Raw genomic sequence first — 15,102 nt, 5'->3', positions numbered from 1 at the left:
TTAGAATAGTGCCTTTAAATTCTTCCTATATACAGTGGAGCATTCATTGTATGGCTCCGTACAAATATTTACTTTAAAAGACCTATAAATGTGAAATATAGATATACTTATGTCATTCATTTACAAATTATAATTCATAAATATAAGAGAATTGTACATTATGATTTTTTGTCATTTCCATGTTTATTACACACCTGCTGTTAACAGATTTATCATTTTCATCTAAAATTTGAAAGTTTTTAAACTTATAGAAAACCAGTTTGACTGACCTCCGTGGGCGACATGGTAACACTATATATACCGATGTGGTAACAGTCGAGTACATTTAGCTACGCAGTTGAGTATACATTTAGCTACGGCGATCTGACAAAGAAGGTTGTAACTTGAAGGTCTTCGGTAAAAAATAAAAATGATGAAGCTGACTATTGTAGTGGTTCTTTTTCTCGGTGCAGCAACAGGATATTCATTGAATCATGTAAGAAATCAAGAGGAACCCATGGTACACCAAAAGGAAAATGTTGCTAAAAGGACTGGTAAGTATGCTATGATTATGGGGATATGATACAATTTTAAAAGCAGTTTTCTAAAATAGTACCAGAGATATATGATACAATTGTATCATATATCTCTGATAGTACCAATGTTAGAAAAGATGCAAAAACAAATTATTATCTTATACTTTATTTGAACAGTTGTTAATAAAAAATAGGATTTGTATTAAAAATTGAACTTTTTATGTGGAGTAATATTTTTTTAAAGTAATTTGCAACTTAATTAAAAGTATTGTTGCCGGATCGGAGCATTCTACAAACAATTTTCATTTAATTTTGATCTGGTGGCAAAATTGAACCGATTACTTGCAAGCAGCCGATGGAATTTTAGTGGCACATTGTTGCAATAAAAAACATATATGTGTGAAATAATATTTACAGAATTTTTCTGAAATGCATGGCAAATTTTATTCAATCTTGGCATGAATGATGTTTGGAAAGGTTTTATTTTACAAACGATATGTTTTTTTCTTATTTTATTCTGTTTAAACAAACAAAATGAAAACTACAAGCAACCACTGTTTTTTCTTTCAAAGTACCAACAATCTTAGACTTAAAGAGAATTGTTTGAAATTTAGTAGGAATCGTGGTTGAATGAAACTCGACCAGATTGAGATTTTAATATTATTCAAAGCACCCAAGTTCAGTTGAAATTTTATGGAAAGTCAACGTTTCAATTTCTTGGCTGAAACTACGTTTTGTTAGCATGTATAGACCCAGGATTGCGTTCAATATCGTAGCGGCTATATAGGGCTACGTAGATTTATGACTATTGAATGTGTAGCTAGCCTAGCTGCTACACTGATATTGCCCATGATAGCAGCTAGGCTAGCTACTCGTTCAGTTGACAAAAATCTACGTAGCACTACATAGCCGTTACGATATTGAACGCAACCCTGGCAGATAGTGTTACTAGTATAAGATAAGATAAGATAAGATATTTTTATTTTCCAATTATGGGCCCCAAAGGGCATAAACATTACAACATCAATAATTTTTTCATAATACAATACAAACAATGAGATAAAAAAAAAAAAAAAAGTTAAACGAGAACTATTTAAGTTCTTAAAGAATACGTAGATAAAGAATCTATAGTATGTTGGTTTTTTTTTTAATACTAATGCATTTTATTACAAGTGTGGTTGATATAGATAACAAACAAGCAGCCCAAAAAGAAAAAAAAAAAAGAAAAATAGATATCCACATATGTATAGTACACAAAAAGTTGGATCAATTAAATATATAATAATTAGCCAAAAAGAAAGTAGAAATTAAACATGTCCATGACTCATCCTGTGTCAGCAGCAAATAGGAAAGCATTATGGTTTCCTAAAGGCAGCTGACACCAGGGGACGATACCTTATGGGCCATAGGCATGTAAAATGTGTGTAAATGTCTCTTTCCTACCTGTATCAAAAGCAAACAAGGAAGCATCATAGGTAACTTGAATGCAGTTGATACCAGGGGACGATGCCTCAAGGATATAAGAGAACATTTGAATAAATAATATATATTAACAATTATTTTTTTTTTTTAATCGGCTAGTATGTTTGTGATATTCAGATGAATATAATTTTCTATGTCCAATCAAATGTATATACACACATAGATTTCCTTTAACTAATCTTCACTAAGGAAGATGTTTGTATATAAAATTACAGATTATTTTAAGTAACTCAACATTTTCTACACTAAATAACCAGATAATTTTGCTTTGACTGTTCATATGATTAAAATAAGAATTATATTGTGCAATACTAGCTAACATACAATTTCTATCATCCTCAAATTTGTTACAATCAAATAGAAAATGAGCCTCATCTTCGACAGTATTGGAAGAACATTTATTACATATTCTGTTAATTCGGGGAATACCCTGATATCTACCTAATTCTATTTGTAATCTATGAGAAGATACACGTAATTTAGTAAAACTTCTTCTAAGTTCAAAATTCTTGATCAATGTTAGATATTTTTCAAAACCAAAATTTGTTTTATATAAAAGGTAGGTTTTCAGTTTACTGTCTGAAAATTTATCTATTTGTTTTTTCCAACAGCTAATAAACAATATTGATAGCTTGGTTTGTATATATTTCTTAAATTTGTATAAGGATTCACAAAATGGAGCATTTATGGCATTTGTATAGTCAATACCAAGTATTTTAAAAACAACATTTATTGAACCATACCATGATGTTATATACATGTGATGTAGTGTCTTTGATTGTGTATATGCCTCTTTTAATAGAGGAAAATTATTACCTAAATTCTCTAATCTATACCAGTACAATAACATTCCTTTTATAATATTAAAATATATTGGAAATCTTCCAAGTTCAGATAACACTGCAGCATTTGTTGTTTTCTTGTGTACCCCAAGTATAAATTTACAAAATTTTATATGAAGTTTCTCACAGGGTAAACCTGAATATAATTTTTCAAAAGATATATCTTCCTTCTTACATTTAGAGGAAAGAGAATTAAACATCCCCCATATTTCGCTACCATATAATAAAATAGGTTTTACAGTGTGGTCAAAAACATGAATACTTGTTTTTACATCAGGATTAAGTGATAAAAGATCTTTCCTTAATTTGAAATGAGCTTTCAGGGATTTTTTGTATAGTTCATTTTGAGCATAACTGAATGAACCAGATGAGCTTAAAGTATAAACCTAGGTATTTGTATTTTGAAACACATTCCAGATTTATATTCTGAAATGTGAATATCTGTTTTACATGTCTGCCTGCCTTGTTGAAAATCAGCACCTTTGTCTTATTAGTATTCACATTGAGACACCAATCTTTGCAAAATTTATCAAGCATTCCCAGCTTTTCTCGTAGTCCTTCAGCTGATGTAGATAATAAAACAATATCATCAGCATACATTAAACAATGTAGATCTTTGTCATTGACATTAACTGGGTCTCTAGTATCTGACAAATATCTGGGCAAATCATTTATGAATATCTTGAATAAATTCGGACTGAGGTTGTCACCTTGTTTGACTCCAATATCTAATGGGAAAAAATCACTTACTTGATTTTGAATTTTGACACATGATTTGCTAATTTCATACATACTTTTAATAATGTTATAAAAATAAGACCCAGCCCCAATATCTAGTAGTTTAATCTTGATCCCTGTATGTATAACAGTATCAAAAGCCTTCTGAAAATCAACAAAACAGGCAAACAGTCTATCTTCTTTTGAATTACAGTATTTGTTAATAAGACAGTTTAAAATAAACATATGATCTGCAGTTCTGGCTTTCCTTGTGAATCCAATTTGACTATCATGTATAATATTATGTTCCTGAAGAAATTTGTCCAGTCTTAGGCTTAATATTCTATTAAAAAGCTTTCCAATTGCACTTGTTATTGTTATTCCTCTATAATTGTTAGGGTCACTTGTATGGTTGCTTTTAAAAATTGGTGTAATATAACCTTCAGCCCAAGATGTTGGGTATATACCTGAAGACAGACAAGTATTAAACATCTGTTGAAAACTTTTTAAAAGGAAAGTCTGTCCATTCTTTATCATATTATTACTAATGTTATCCAAGCCTGATGATTTATTGCATTTTAAGTGTGAAATGGCTTTGGATATTTCAGTATATATGCTCTCTTGTACGGAGACACATTTAGGATCTCTCAAAAAGATAATTCGAATCGATATCTCGAATTAAATCTTAATCACGAAATTATAGAATTTGGTATCTCGAATTAAGTTCACGAATGTCTGTAATTTGATATCACATTTATTTTGTAATTCGGGGTTACTGATTAAGATTATGAAAACAGATCAAATTGAATTTGCTTTTCATTTTTTTTTTTATAATTCGTTATCGTACTAACGAATGTAAAAACCGTTATAACTAATTCCAGAAATTGTTTATCACAAATTCGTTATTTTTAATTAAAATTTGTGTATAGGGACTGGAAGGTCCTAAATTGGCATCTCTAGTTTACTTTTATATTTTTTTTTATCTGAAAGAATAACTATAGTTACCTTAAATTCGTGTTTATTACCCAAATATATTTTTGGACAAATTGAAATAAAACCACTGGATAAGTCTAAATAACGAGTAAGTTTGGCAATGACGCACCCCCCCCCCCCCCCCCCCCCCCCCTATCACCCGGCCTGAATCTTGAACTTAGAATATTGATACAGAATATGCTAGTAGGAGGACAAACATTTATTCAATTGACAAATGTATCAGTACAAGAGTGCACACGCTGAAATGTCTCGCCTTCTTTATTAATCATTGATATTATGTTGATAGTCCTAAATATAAAGCTTTATTACAACTGTCACATTAACCAAAATAACTAAACATTGCCCAATGAACCATGAAAATGAGGTCAATGTCAGATGAACCATGCCAGGCAGACATGTACAGCTAACAATTCTTCCATACAACAAATATAGTTGATCTATTGCTTTTAAATTAAGAAAAACAGACCAAAACACAAAATTAATACTTAACACTGAGCAATGAACCGTGAAAATGAGGTCAAGGTCAAATAAAACCTGTGCGACTGACATATAGATCATAAAATATTTACATACAGTATTGGAAAAATAGACCAAAACTCAAACACTTAACTATAACCACTAAACCATGAAAATGAGGTCAAAGTCAGATGACACCTGCCAGTTGGACATGTACACCTTACAGTCCTTTCATATACCGAATATATTAGACCTATTGCTTATAGTAACTGAGATATGGACTTGACCACCAAAACTTAACCTTTTTCACTGATCCATGACATGAGGTTGAGGTCAAGTAAAAACTGTCTGACGGGCATGAGGAACTTGCAAGGTACGCACATACCAAATATAGTTATTCTATTACTTATAATAAGAGAGAATTTAACATTACAAAAAAATCTGAACTTTTTTTTCAAGTAGTCACTGAACCATTAAAATGATGTCAAGGACATTGGACATGTGACTGACGGAAAGTTCGTAACATGAGGCATCTATATACAAAGTATGAAGCATCCAGGTCTTCCACCTTCTAAAATATAAAGCTTTTAAGAAGTTATCTAACACCGCTGCTGCCACCACCGCCCCCGCCAGATCACTATCCTTATGTCGAGCTTTCTGCAACAAAAGTTGCAGGCTCGACAATAATATGCCTCTATCTATATAGTGTTAAAGTGTTTCCAAATATTTAAACTTGCTTAAACAAGCTTCACAAGTTGTTCTTGGTTATTTTCTTTTCATTTTAGATTCCTGTACGGGTGATGATGTGATGCCGCAAGTTGCCTGCCATGGTATGGATACAACCATGGAAATTTGCACTAGTCCAACCTATTCACAACTTCGCAACATGTGCTGCAATTATTGTGCTGGAAAAGGTAAATGTTTTGATAATAATATAACCAAAGAATATGGGGTATCCATACATGACAAAAAATCAGTACATGCATAGCAGAAAAAACCCCACACACACACATTCCCTCCGATTTATATGATCCGTTCATCCTATATTGACTCTTAAAATTCAAGAGTCTATCTAAAAATGAGGGTACTTTTTATATGGCCTTCCAAATACCGTTTCGATCCCTAACATCACTTTAGAGACATTTATTGTCGAAATCCGGATCTGGTGTACTAAAAAAATATTGACACCGTATGTTTGTGGCATAACATCGTGGCCACAAGTTAAAAAAAAATTCTGTTTAGTATTAAATTTATATTAAGATCCATTTTGTTACATCTTGTGATCAATTTTATTTGGCAATCGCCAATGGCAGTCAGCAGGGTTAAAGAACATCAGTTGTTCGACCTGTTAGTCAAATGCGTTTTGTTTAAATATACTTTTTCACTTTTTTGGTCTTTTGGAAAATGTTGTTTGTGCTGTATTTAGACCCTTCTACAACGAAATTTGTTTTACATGCACACGTATAAAAATTGCGATTTTTATCCAACGCAATCATAGGTTTGAACGTAGTTTTCAATTTAGACTCGTTTATATGCGAGGGAAGAACCAAAATTTGCGAAAGAAAATTTACAGATCTAACATTGTTGGGTTGATGTTTAGACGAGTTGTATATATATAAATATATATGTAGGACTCGGAGGTGCGATGGGGACGCTGGAGTGCGATGGTCACGCTGAAGTGCGATGGTCTACGCCGAAGTGCAATGGTCGGTACGCTGAAGTGCGATGGTCTATTTGACGCATGGTCGGTAGTTAACCCTCCTTTCTACAGACGTTCACTTATAATTATAAGTAGATTTTTTCATATGTTTTTTTTTTTAATTTACAATCATTATTGTCTATGGCTGTCCTTCATTCAGTTGAATACTCAACGAGAGCTCGTACTCTTCGATTTCCTACATGTGGACATAATTCTAGATTATCATTTTATCTAGACCTACTTGTATACGTTACTTATTTCTCTCATGAGTGCCTCGTGTATTATTCATTTTAATGAAGAGAGTTTGTCTGCAGACCCGAATGTATTGAGAGAATGTCACGCACCATAGTACGTTAAACAGAATCTTTTGTAGATTTCTCCTATCCACCAAAAAAAATCCCCGTTTCGCGTAGTATTAAAATATAAGACCCGTATCATGTAACTGCTAGTAGTCCTTTTTTATTTAGTTTATCATTGTCATTTTGCGTATACAATTAGTTAATTTTGTTACCTTTTCTGACATCGCACACTAACTTCTTTTAAACTCAGTTTTAATGTGTGTATTAATGTTTTTTGTTTTTGTTTAATCTACATTGGCTAGAGGTATAGGGGAACGGGGTTGATTTTTCACTAATCATGTTTAAACCCGTCGCATTTTTGCGCCCGTGCACAGTCAGGAGCCTCTGGCCTTTGTTGGTCTTGTATGTTTTAAAGAGCCAGAGCCAATTATTAGGCAATTATATAGGTACAATTTCATGATGTTCAACTATTTTTTTATTAAAAAAGTGTTTTTTTTTGGTATTAAGGACACACCAAACCAATTTCTATTTTAAGTGAAAAAGTTGTATAAATAACAACAACAACAAAAACATCACTTTGCTTTGGTTTGAAATGTCCTTATCAGGGGATTCCCTGTTTTCCCAACCTAAAAACACAGTAAATTCCCCATATTTGACTTTCATCTGGTTTTTTTTTGGGGGGGGGGGGGGATAAATAAACTATTTTTCAGACATATCATGATATATAAAAATCGAGATATAGAATAAAAAACATTTTTATTTCTTGTTCTAATCGTAAATTTTAATCTTTCAGCACTTATGGAAAATGGCCCTTCTGTGAAATAATTACAGGGGGAATTGACCCATGCTCTTTTAGCTCATTTTTATCACCAGGAGTTTAGTATGACGTTCATTTTCATTGAAATAGTACACTTTTTAGTTTATTGACCAGCTGAAGTCCGTCTCCAGGTGAGGGCTTTTTTTCGCTGTGTTAAAGACCCACATTTTGGTGGCCTTCGGTTGGTTTTTTTACTCTTTGGGCGAGTTGTTGTCTCTTTGACACATTCCCCATTGCAGTCTCTTTTTTACATTGACGTAAACATCGACAAGAAAAGCTTAGCAAATGAGGTTTGTGTAGACCATCGCACTTCAGCGTTACCACCATCGCACTTCGGCGTAGCTATCAACAACAAGATATAGCGTCACAATGACACCATCGGACTTCGGCGTGATCAAAAACGCACTTCAGCGTCAAACCATCGCATCTCAGCGTGACCATCGCGGTTCGGAGTACCATCGCGGTTCAGAGTCCTACATAATATAGTCCACTGTCTAGATTTGTTTCCATGTATGCCATGTACGTATAACTAACCCGTATGAAGAAAGCAGTGCGCAATATAATCCGGAAGGCAACGCAAGTGCAATCATCATAACGACAAACAAAAGTTTACTAAACATTATACAGAGAAAACTTAAATACCCATCTCCATACCAGAAGCAAATTAATACTTTGTGCTAGGAATATTGTGCTAATTTTTATATGTTGACTCTGAAGGACCCGTTTCTTTTGTTACAGCCGATTCCATTGAGTATGTAGACAAAGGTAATATCTTTGGTTAATTTGCTTGCTAGCTGAACCGTGAAGTTATTCTTAGGTTTGGTAAACTTCCCTATTTTAAGAGTAGATAGTCCGACAGCTAACCAATCTATCTGTCTGTAGGACTATGCTATTTCGGAAGGAGGGTAGTATACCTGCCCTGATATTGACTTCACGGTTCAGCTAGCAAGCAAGCTAACCAAATATATTACCTTTGCCTACATTCTCAATGGAATCGGCTGTAATGAGTAATGAAAACAAGGATATCAATGTTTCACAAATAAAAAAAAAATGTTATCCCTTCCCTCGTATGTTTACATGCATGCATGTCAAAGGATACAGAACTTTCGAAAATTCTTAAAGAAAGTTTGATTTTTTTTTATTTGAGAAGGAATATACCATTTGTATTACTATTGACACAAACACTGTATTTTAAGAACAACGATATTTGATTTAAGAGCTTAAAACTTTCTTCTCACTTAGGCCTCTTTTGTGAACTCTATTTTCTCTGTTGCCTTATATATCTTTCAAGTATCAAAGATTGGTATTTCGAATTGTTTGCTGGGATTTAACATATATCATACTTTATTGTTTGTTGTTCATGCTTTATATGTGGATGCAGTAGAATGTGTCCCCGTGCTTGTGGTGTATGTATGCCCTTATACATGGTTTTACAATAGAATTTGTTTTGGGCATTAATAGCTTGCTGTTCGGTATGAGCCAAGGTTGTTGAAGTGTTGAAGACCGTACCTTGACCTATAATGGTTTACTTTTATAAATTGTGACTTGGATGGAGAGTTGTCTCATTTGCACTCATACCACATCTTCCTATATCTATTTATAACTTAAGAATAATATACTTTACAAAAGACAACATCTAAGCGTTTTTTACGCAGGCACTTGTCTCAGATTTCCCCCCCCCCCTATATATATATATATATACCTTAATATTTTATATTAAGGTATGTAGGAAGGGGGGGGATTCTGAGAAAAGTGCCTGTCAGTGTTATATTAAAGTATGGAGGGGGGGATCTGAGACAAGTGCCTGTGGAGAGAAGGCTATATATACCTTGGAATATAAACAGTTATAACATAGTACAAGACGGACAGACAAGATCATATTAAAAACGGAAGCAAGGATAAGGGATGCAGTACCGAAAAACAAGACTGTATTTCCATTACATATTCATAAATAAACAAAAGTGACTGTAGCATAGAAATAAAAACTCAAAATAATTCAGCTGTTCCGAAAAAATAAACAGGTATTTCTGTGCATGCATTCATTGTGGTATATTCTATGGTGTATGCAGAAACACATTGATTTAATACAGGTACAGAAAAGTGGCTGTTATGTCAGTATTGGTAAAATAATGATTTTTCTTTCCATCCCAATTAATGATTTTTCTTCTGTTTTTCAGAAACAAGGGAGATTGTTGCCTTGCTGAAAAAGATGTTAGCTGAGGATGAGACAAAAGAATAAATAAACACAAACTTAGAAATACTGTAAAATCAACAAACTGGTCACATGTAACCTCTAGATGTACATGTAATTGTTTTCTATATTTGACATCACTTATTTGTTTTGATATTAAATACTTTTCATTTATTTTTGTCTATGTGCACCAAGAGGCAAGTTGTGGCGTAAAAAATACAGTATGCACAATTATACTATAGTGTGTATGAAATCCATTCATCTGGGTTTTTGGGAGTAATAGTGGCATTTATATATTTTATTTCTTATCGGTCATTTTTTTCTTTTTCATGTTAGCAATCTCAAATGCAATCAGTTACACTACATTATAAGTCAGGAAATTCCTTTAATTTGACTCCAACTTGAGACTGCTAAATGTAGTAAGCAAATCCGAGTCTCATTACTTGATTCGTTTATAAGAAACTTAGGCGCAGACAGGATAATATAGACTTACCTTCAACCATGGAAGTATTATATTGACTCAAACCATGGAAGTGTTATATTGACTCAAACCATGGAAGTATTATATTGACTCAAACCATGGAAGTATTATATTGACTCAAACCATGGAAGTATTATATTGACTCAAACCATGGAAGTATTATATTGAAACCATGCAATTGAGTCATAATAAAGATTAAGTTATCATGAGGAAAATGTCTAAATTAAAAATGCTAGAAAGCAAAATAGAAAACTATGGTTAAATACAGTTCGTCTTTCCAACTTCATTCGTTTCAGAAAAATACAAGGAAATTAGCTCTTTTTATAAGGCTCTTCAGAATCTGAAACAAATCTTGAGAGGTCGTGACAGTAAATATCAGATAGTTTGATTTCACACTGACTTCTTTATGATACATACAAGTGAGAGATTTGGCTAGATATAAAGCCAGGTTTAATGCACCATTTTCTATATACATGTGGCTGGAGAGTTATCTCATTGGTACTCATACCACAATTTACCTTTATTTACGTCAGGAAATGCCTGTCCAATGCCAGTAATTTACTTAGGTTTACTCAGGTTCTTTTACTGGTGCAGGAACTAAAGTTCCTCTTCATCAGTCTCTTTATCTAAATCTTCTCCACTTCCGGTGATTGTTGATTTATAGTCTTCGTACACCATTGTTTGGTTCATCCAGTATTTGTCTAGTCTATTCTTAAATGTTTTTGTTTTTGGTGATGTCACTATAATTTCGGGTAGTGTATTCCATGTTCTCACCACTCGTAGAGCAAAGGCATATCTCCTTTATTTTGTTCTGGCTCTCTGTAGAAATATTCTCAGACTGTTGCCCCGTACCCCTGTTCGTGTAGTCATATCCTTCCATAATTTAACTAATTAATATGACAGTTGTTTTCGTCTCCGTTTGATATGTATGAGCTTTTGTGATCTGTATTCACTTAGGAAGTATTTTAGTTGTTTTACTTTTAATATCTTATTATATAAAGGGAAATAAATGTCATGGTTTTAGTCAAATTGAATTAATAGACGACTATATACTACCGTTTTGTATACACGAAATGCATTTGGAAAAGAAAATGAAAAAAATACTGATGTTTGAAACGTTCTCCATACAAGAACGTCTTGTCATTTTAAATCCTATTAAAACTGAAGTTGTCGTGTTTTAATAAACCAAATAAATAAAACAGCAGTTTATAAATATATTTTAAATTGGTTGGCGAAATTATACCTTACGTACCAAAATGAGTCTTTTTGGTTTATGACTACATACAAAGGACAATGACAATATATATTTTAAATTATATATGTCATGGTAAGTATAGGGAGATAGAACAGTTCATGAGAGAAAATGAATGGTATACAGCAAAGACAAACAAATGCAAGGGGCGATATTCAATGGTGTACATGACTCGCATGTGATAGATTAAGAAATAATGTACTGACAATTCAAAATTTTATTTTAACCTCGAATGTTTTTTAAAGATTTTGAGTTTAAAGATAACATTTGCATAACAGAGACATCCTATTAAAACTGTTTTAAGTTTTGAAAAGATCTCCCGTTTGTATTCTAAACCGAACAAAAAAAATAATAGTTATAATTGAAACACGCAGTCCCTATATTTTTTTCTTTATAAATATATTTAAACGGGTCAATGTACATTTAAACATTTTTTATGTAAACAAGAAAATAATTTTGTGAGTGCAAATGGTAACCCATGATTAAAATAATTGTTTTTTTGGGTTTTGACCCTCTAGTTGTCGCATTACTGAACGACGTTACTTTCTTGAAAACATAACAAAAATGCGTCGACAAGTTCACAAATTCCTTTGATATTCATAATCTTATGCGTTGAAAGGGAAAACATTTGTCTATAAATGCAGCCATTAAGATAAAAACTTTCGCTCTTTTTAACTTATTATATGACTTATTTACTAGCTTCGCTTTTATTACACCTGAAACACCAATCGTGTTCTTCCGACAAGGTTAAATCAATTTTCTCATGTTGCATGATTACACATAAAGTGAAGAAAAAAGGCGGGAGTTACCTTCATAGGGATATTAAAACTCATAAATATACTGCAAACATGTCTCTAACATTATAATGATAGCACATGCAATGACTGCTTTGTGAAATGTTGCCATATAGCTAACACGTCTTTTTTCGAATTCTGATCGGGAGTTCTTCCATTTTCACATTCGCACTATCATAGAGAGTAACAGATAGAAAACTCAGGGTTAGAATTCATAGAACAGAAAAGGGGCAGTGGCAAATATTTCATGTATATTTTGAACACGGAGAGAATTTACCTGCACCTAGCCTTTTGCCCAAAAAAAACTTTCTTTTTCTTATTTGTGCCTTCCGACTTTATGTTTTGAATTGTAGTTTCACTTTCCATATTCGGTATTTATTCAAATGTAAGCTCCACATGGTAAAAATCACGTGATGCAGGAATATAATATCTTGGAGTTCTTTTCGGGCGGAGACTCCAAGCAAACAACATGCATGTGTATGACGACAATGTAGATTTTCGTATTAAATAAAGAAAGTTGCAGGTCCGGTACATGAATAGATTGGTTAGAAAGCAAGGTTTTAATTTTAATTATTTCATATCGGTTGAGAATAAGATTCTCTTATTGGATTAAAAGGGGTCACATGACATTCTTTATTCTTCAGTAATAAATTCCATCGGTCATTAACAGAAAAAAACGGACCAGAAAACCGGTCGTTAACGTACTTTTACTTGATAATGACCGGTGGGGCGTGGTTTCCGTCTGATAATGACCGTTGGGGCGCGGTTTTCGTCTGATAATGACCGTTGGGGCGTGGTTTTCGTCTGATAATGACCGTTGGGGCGTGATTTCTCTGTTAATGACCGGTGGGGCGTGGTTTCTCTGTTTAAAGAGATGTACCTGTTATAAACATGTTCCTGTTTTTAATATTATATTTAAGTTGTTGAATTGTTTATTATATGTTTTCGTTAATTATAAAATTAAAGATAACTTGATTAAGTATTTATATACTGAAAAATTGCACTAAAATGAATGGCAGTATTACTACGGCTGGTCTTCACTCTTTGCCATAAAAATCGTACAACTACTCGAGTTCGCTGTAGGCATTTTGAATTTATGAGAATTTTCCAAAACATGGTTTCTCAATGAAATAAACATAATAGTTCTTGAAAAACTGGTCATTATCATGATTTAGAACATACTCACCCCTTCTCGTCCAATGAGAAGTCAGTTTTTTGCCCTCTAATTTTCATAGTACATGGTTTTCCATGCACTATGAAATGCTATACATGAATGACTTTTCATTGTCGGTTAATTATGAAAGTGAACTCTTACTAGTTGCACTAACGAAGTGTTCAATCCCCTAAGGCATTTTCCTTGGGAAAATAGCCTACTGATTAAAGATGAAAGAGCAAAGATTTAAATTAAAAAAAAATGAATTTTGCAAAATTTTATGCATTTGTTAATGGAACACATATATAGAATACACAAAAAAATTGGTAAGGATAAATAAAATGATATTTATTTAATTTATATACCTTACATTTGAGGGAATTATTGTCTTTTTCTTTCAAAAATACACAATGCCAGACTGCTGATATATAAAGCAAAAGATTGTTTTCGGAGAAACACAATACATTTAAATTTATCAAATAAAAGTAAGCATTTAATGTTGAATGGTCTGAATTCAAATATTCATACAGAGAGTACGTCGATCTATATTTATAAAAAAAAATCAAATTTCAAAAAGGGGATTTTCATAGCATTGTGTTGCTTTTTAAAATAAAAATAAAATCTAAAGATATATAAGTATTAAATTTTACCTGAAGCAGAAGAAAAACAATTTATCCTTCACAAACTATGTCAGTACTATTTCATTTCATCCATTGAAATGATCATTACATGTACCTATGTTTTATATTTAGTTCATTATAAAAAGTGAACTCTTATTTAGGTTTGACTATTACAATGGGAAAGGATAGTTTTGTAAGGTCACTCGAAAGTGTGAATATGTTCTAAATTGGTCAGACAATACTTGGTCATGTTTTATGAAGATTTAAGCCCTCGGCTTCGCCTTGGGCTTAAATCTTCATAAAACATGACCAAGTATTGTCTAACCTATAAATATGGACTGCCCTTCGGCTCAATCATTATCACTATCTTAGTCAATACCACTGTCCTGTGGGCAATCCATATATCACTATAATGACCAGTTTTTTCAAGAACTATTATATAATTAGATTCGAAAGCTTAATTCGAAGGTTGAAAATAGAGAGCACAAATAAAGGGGGGGGGTCCACAGGGAATATTTGTATCTTATGAACTCTATATTTGAAAGGGTTATTTTTTTTATGTAATTAAAAAAGAGAAAAACAAATATAGGACAAATTGTGATTGGTCTTTCTTCCTTTCTCCCATGCCAAGAAATTGCCTCCGTTGAAATTCTGCAAAAACCCCATAGAGCAAATTACATGGATGATTAATATTGACCATTTGGTATATGGCTGTGTTTTAAGCGACACGTACATGAAGGTCATAAATTAATTGCTTCAATGAAATCAAATCTTTAGCTACTAATGACTGC

The 15,102-nt window shown here is 32.6% G+C and overlaps 1 protein-coding gene across 1 annotated transcript; it reads left to right on the top strand.

The window, feature by feature from the left end:
- The first annotated feature begins 304 nt into the window (after window positions 1-304).
- Window positions 305-10,185, top strand: LOC139482628 (uncharacterized). Its single transcript, XM_071266554.1, has 3 exons — window positions 305-533; window positions 5,791-5,919; window positions 9,998-10,185. The coding sequence occupies exons 1-3, from the start codon at window positions 410-412 to the stop codon at window positions 10,057-10,059; spliced, it is 315 nt and encodes a 104-aa protein (XP_071122655.1). The 5' UTR covers window positions 305-409; the 3' UTR covers window positions 10,060-10,185.
- The last annotated feature ends 4,917 nt before the right edge of the window (window positions 10,186-15,102 follow it).

Source organism: Mytilus edulis, chromosome 7 (genome assembly GCF_963676685.1).
Source record: "Mytilus edulis chromosome 7, xbMytEdul2.2, whole genome shotgun sequence".
NCBI classification, from domain to species: domain Eukaryota; kingdom Metazoa; phylum Mollusca; class Bivalvia; order Mytilida; family Mytilidae; genus Mytilus; species Mytilus edulis.
Note: the sequence above shows the minus strand (reverse complement) of the source record. Positions and strands in the feature narration are given on the sequence as shown.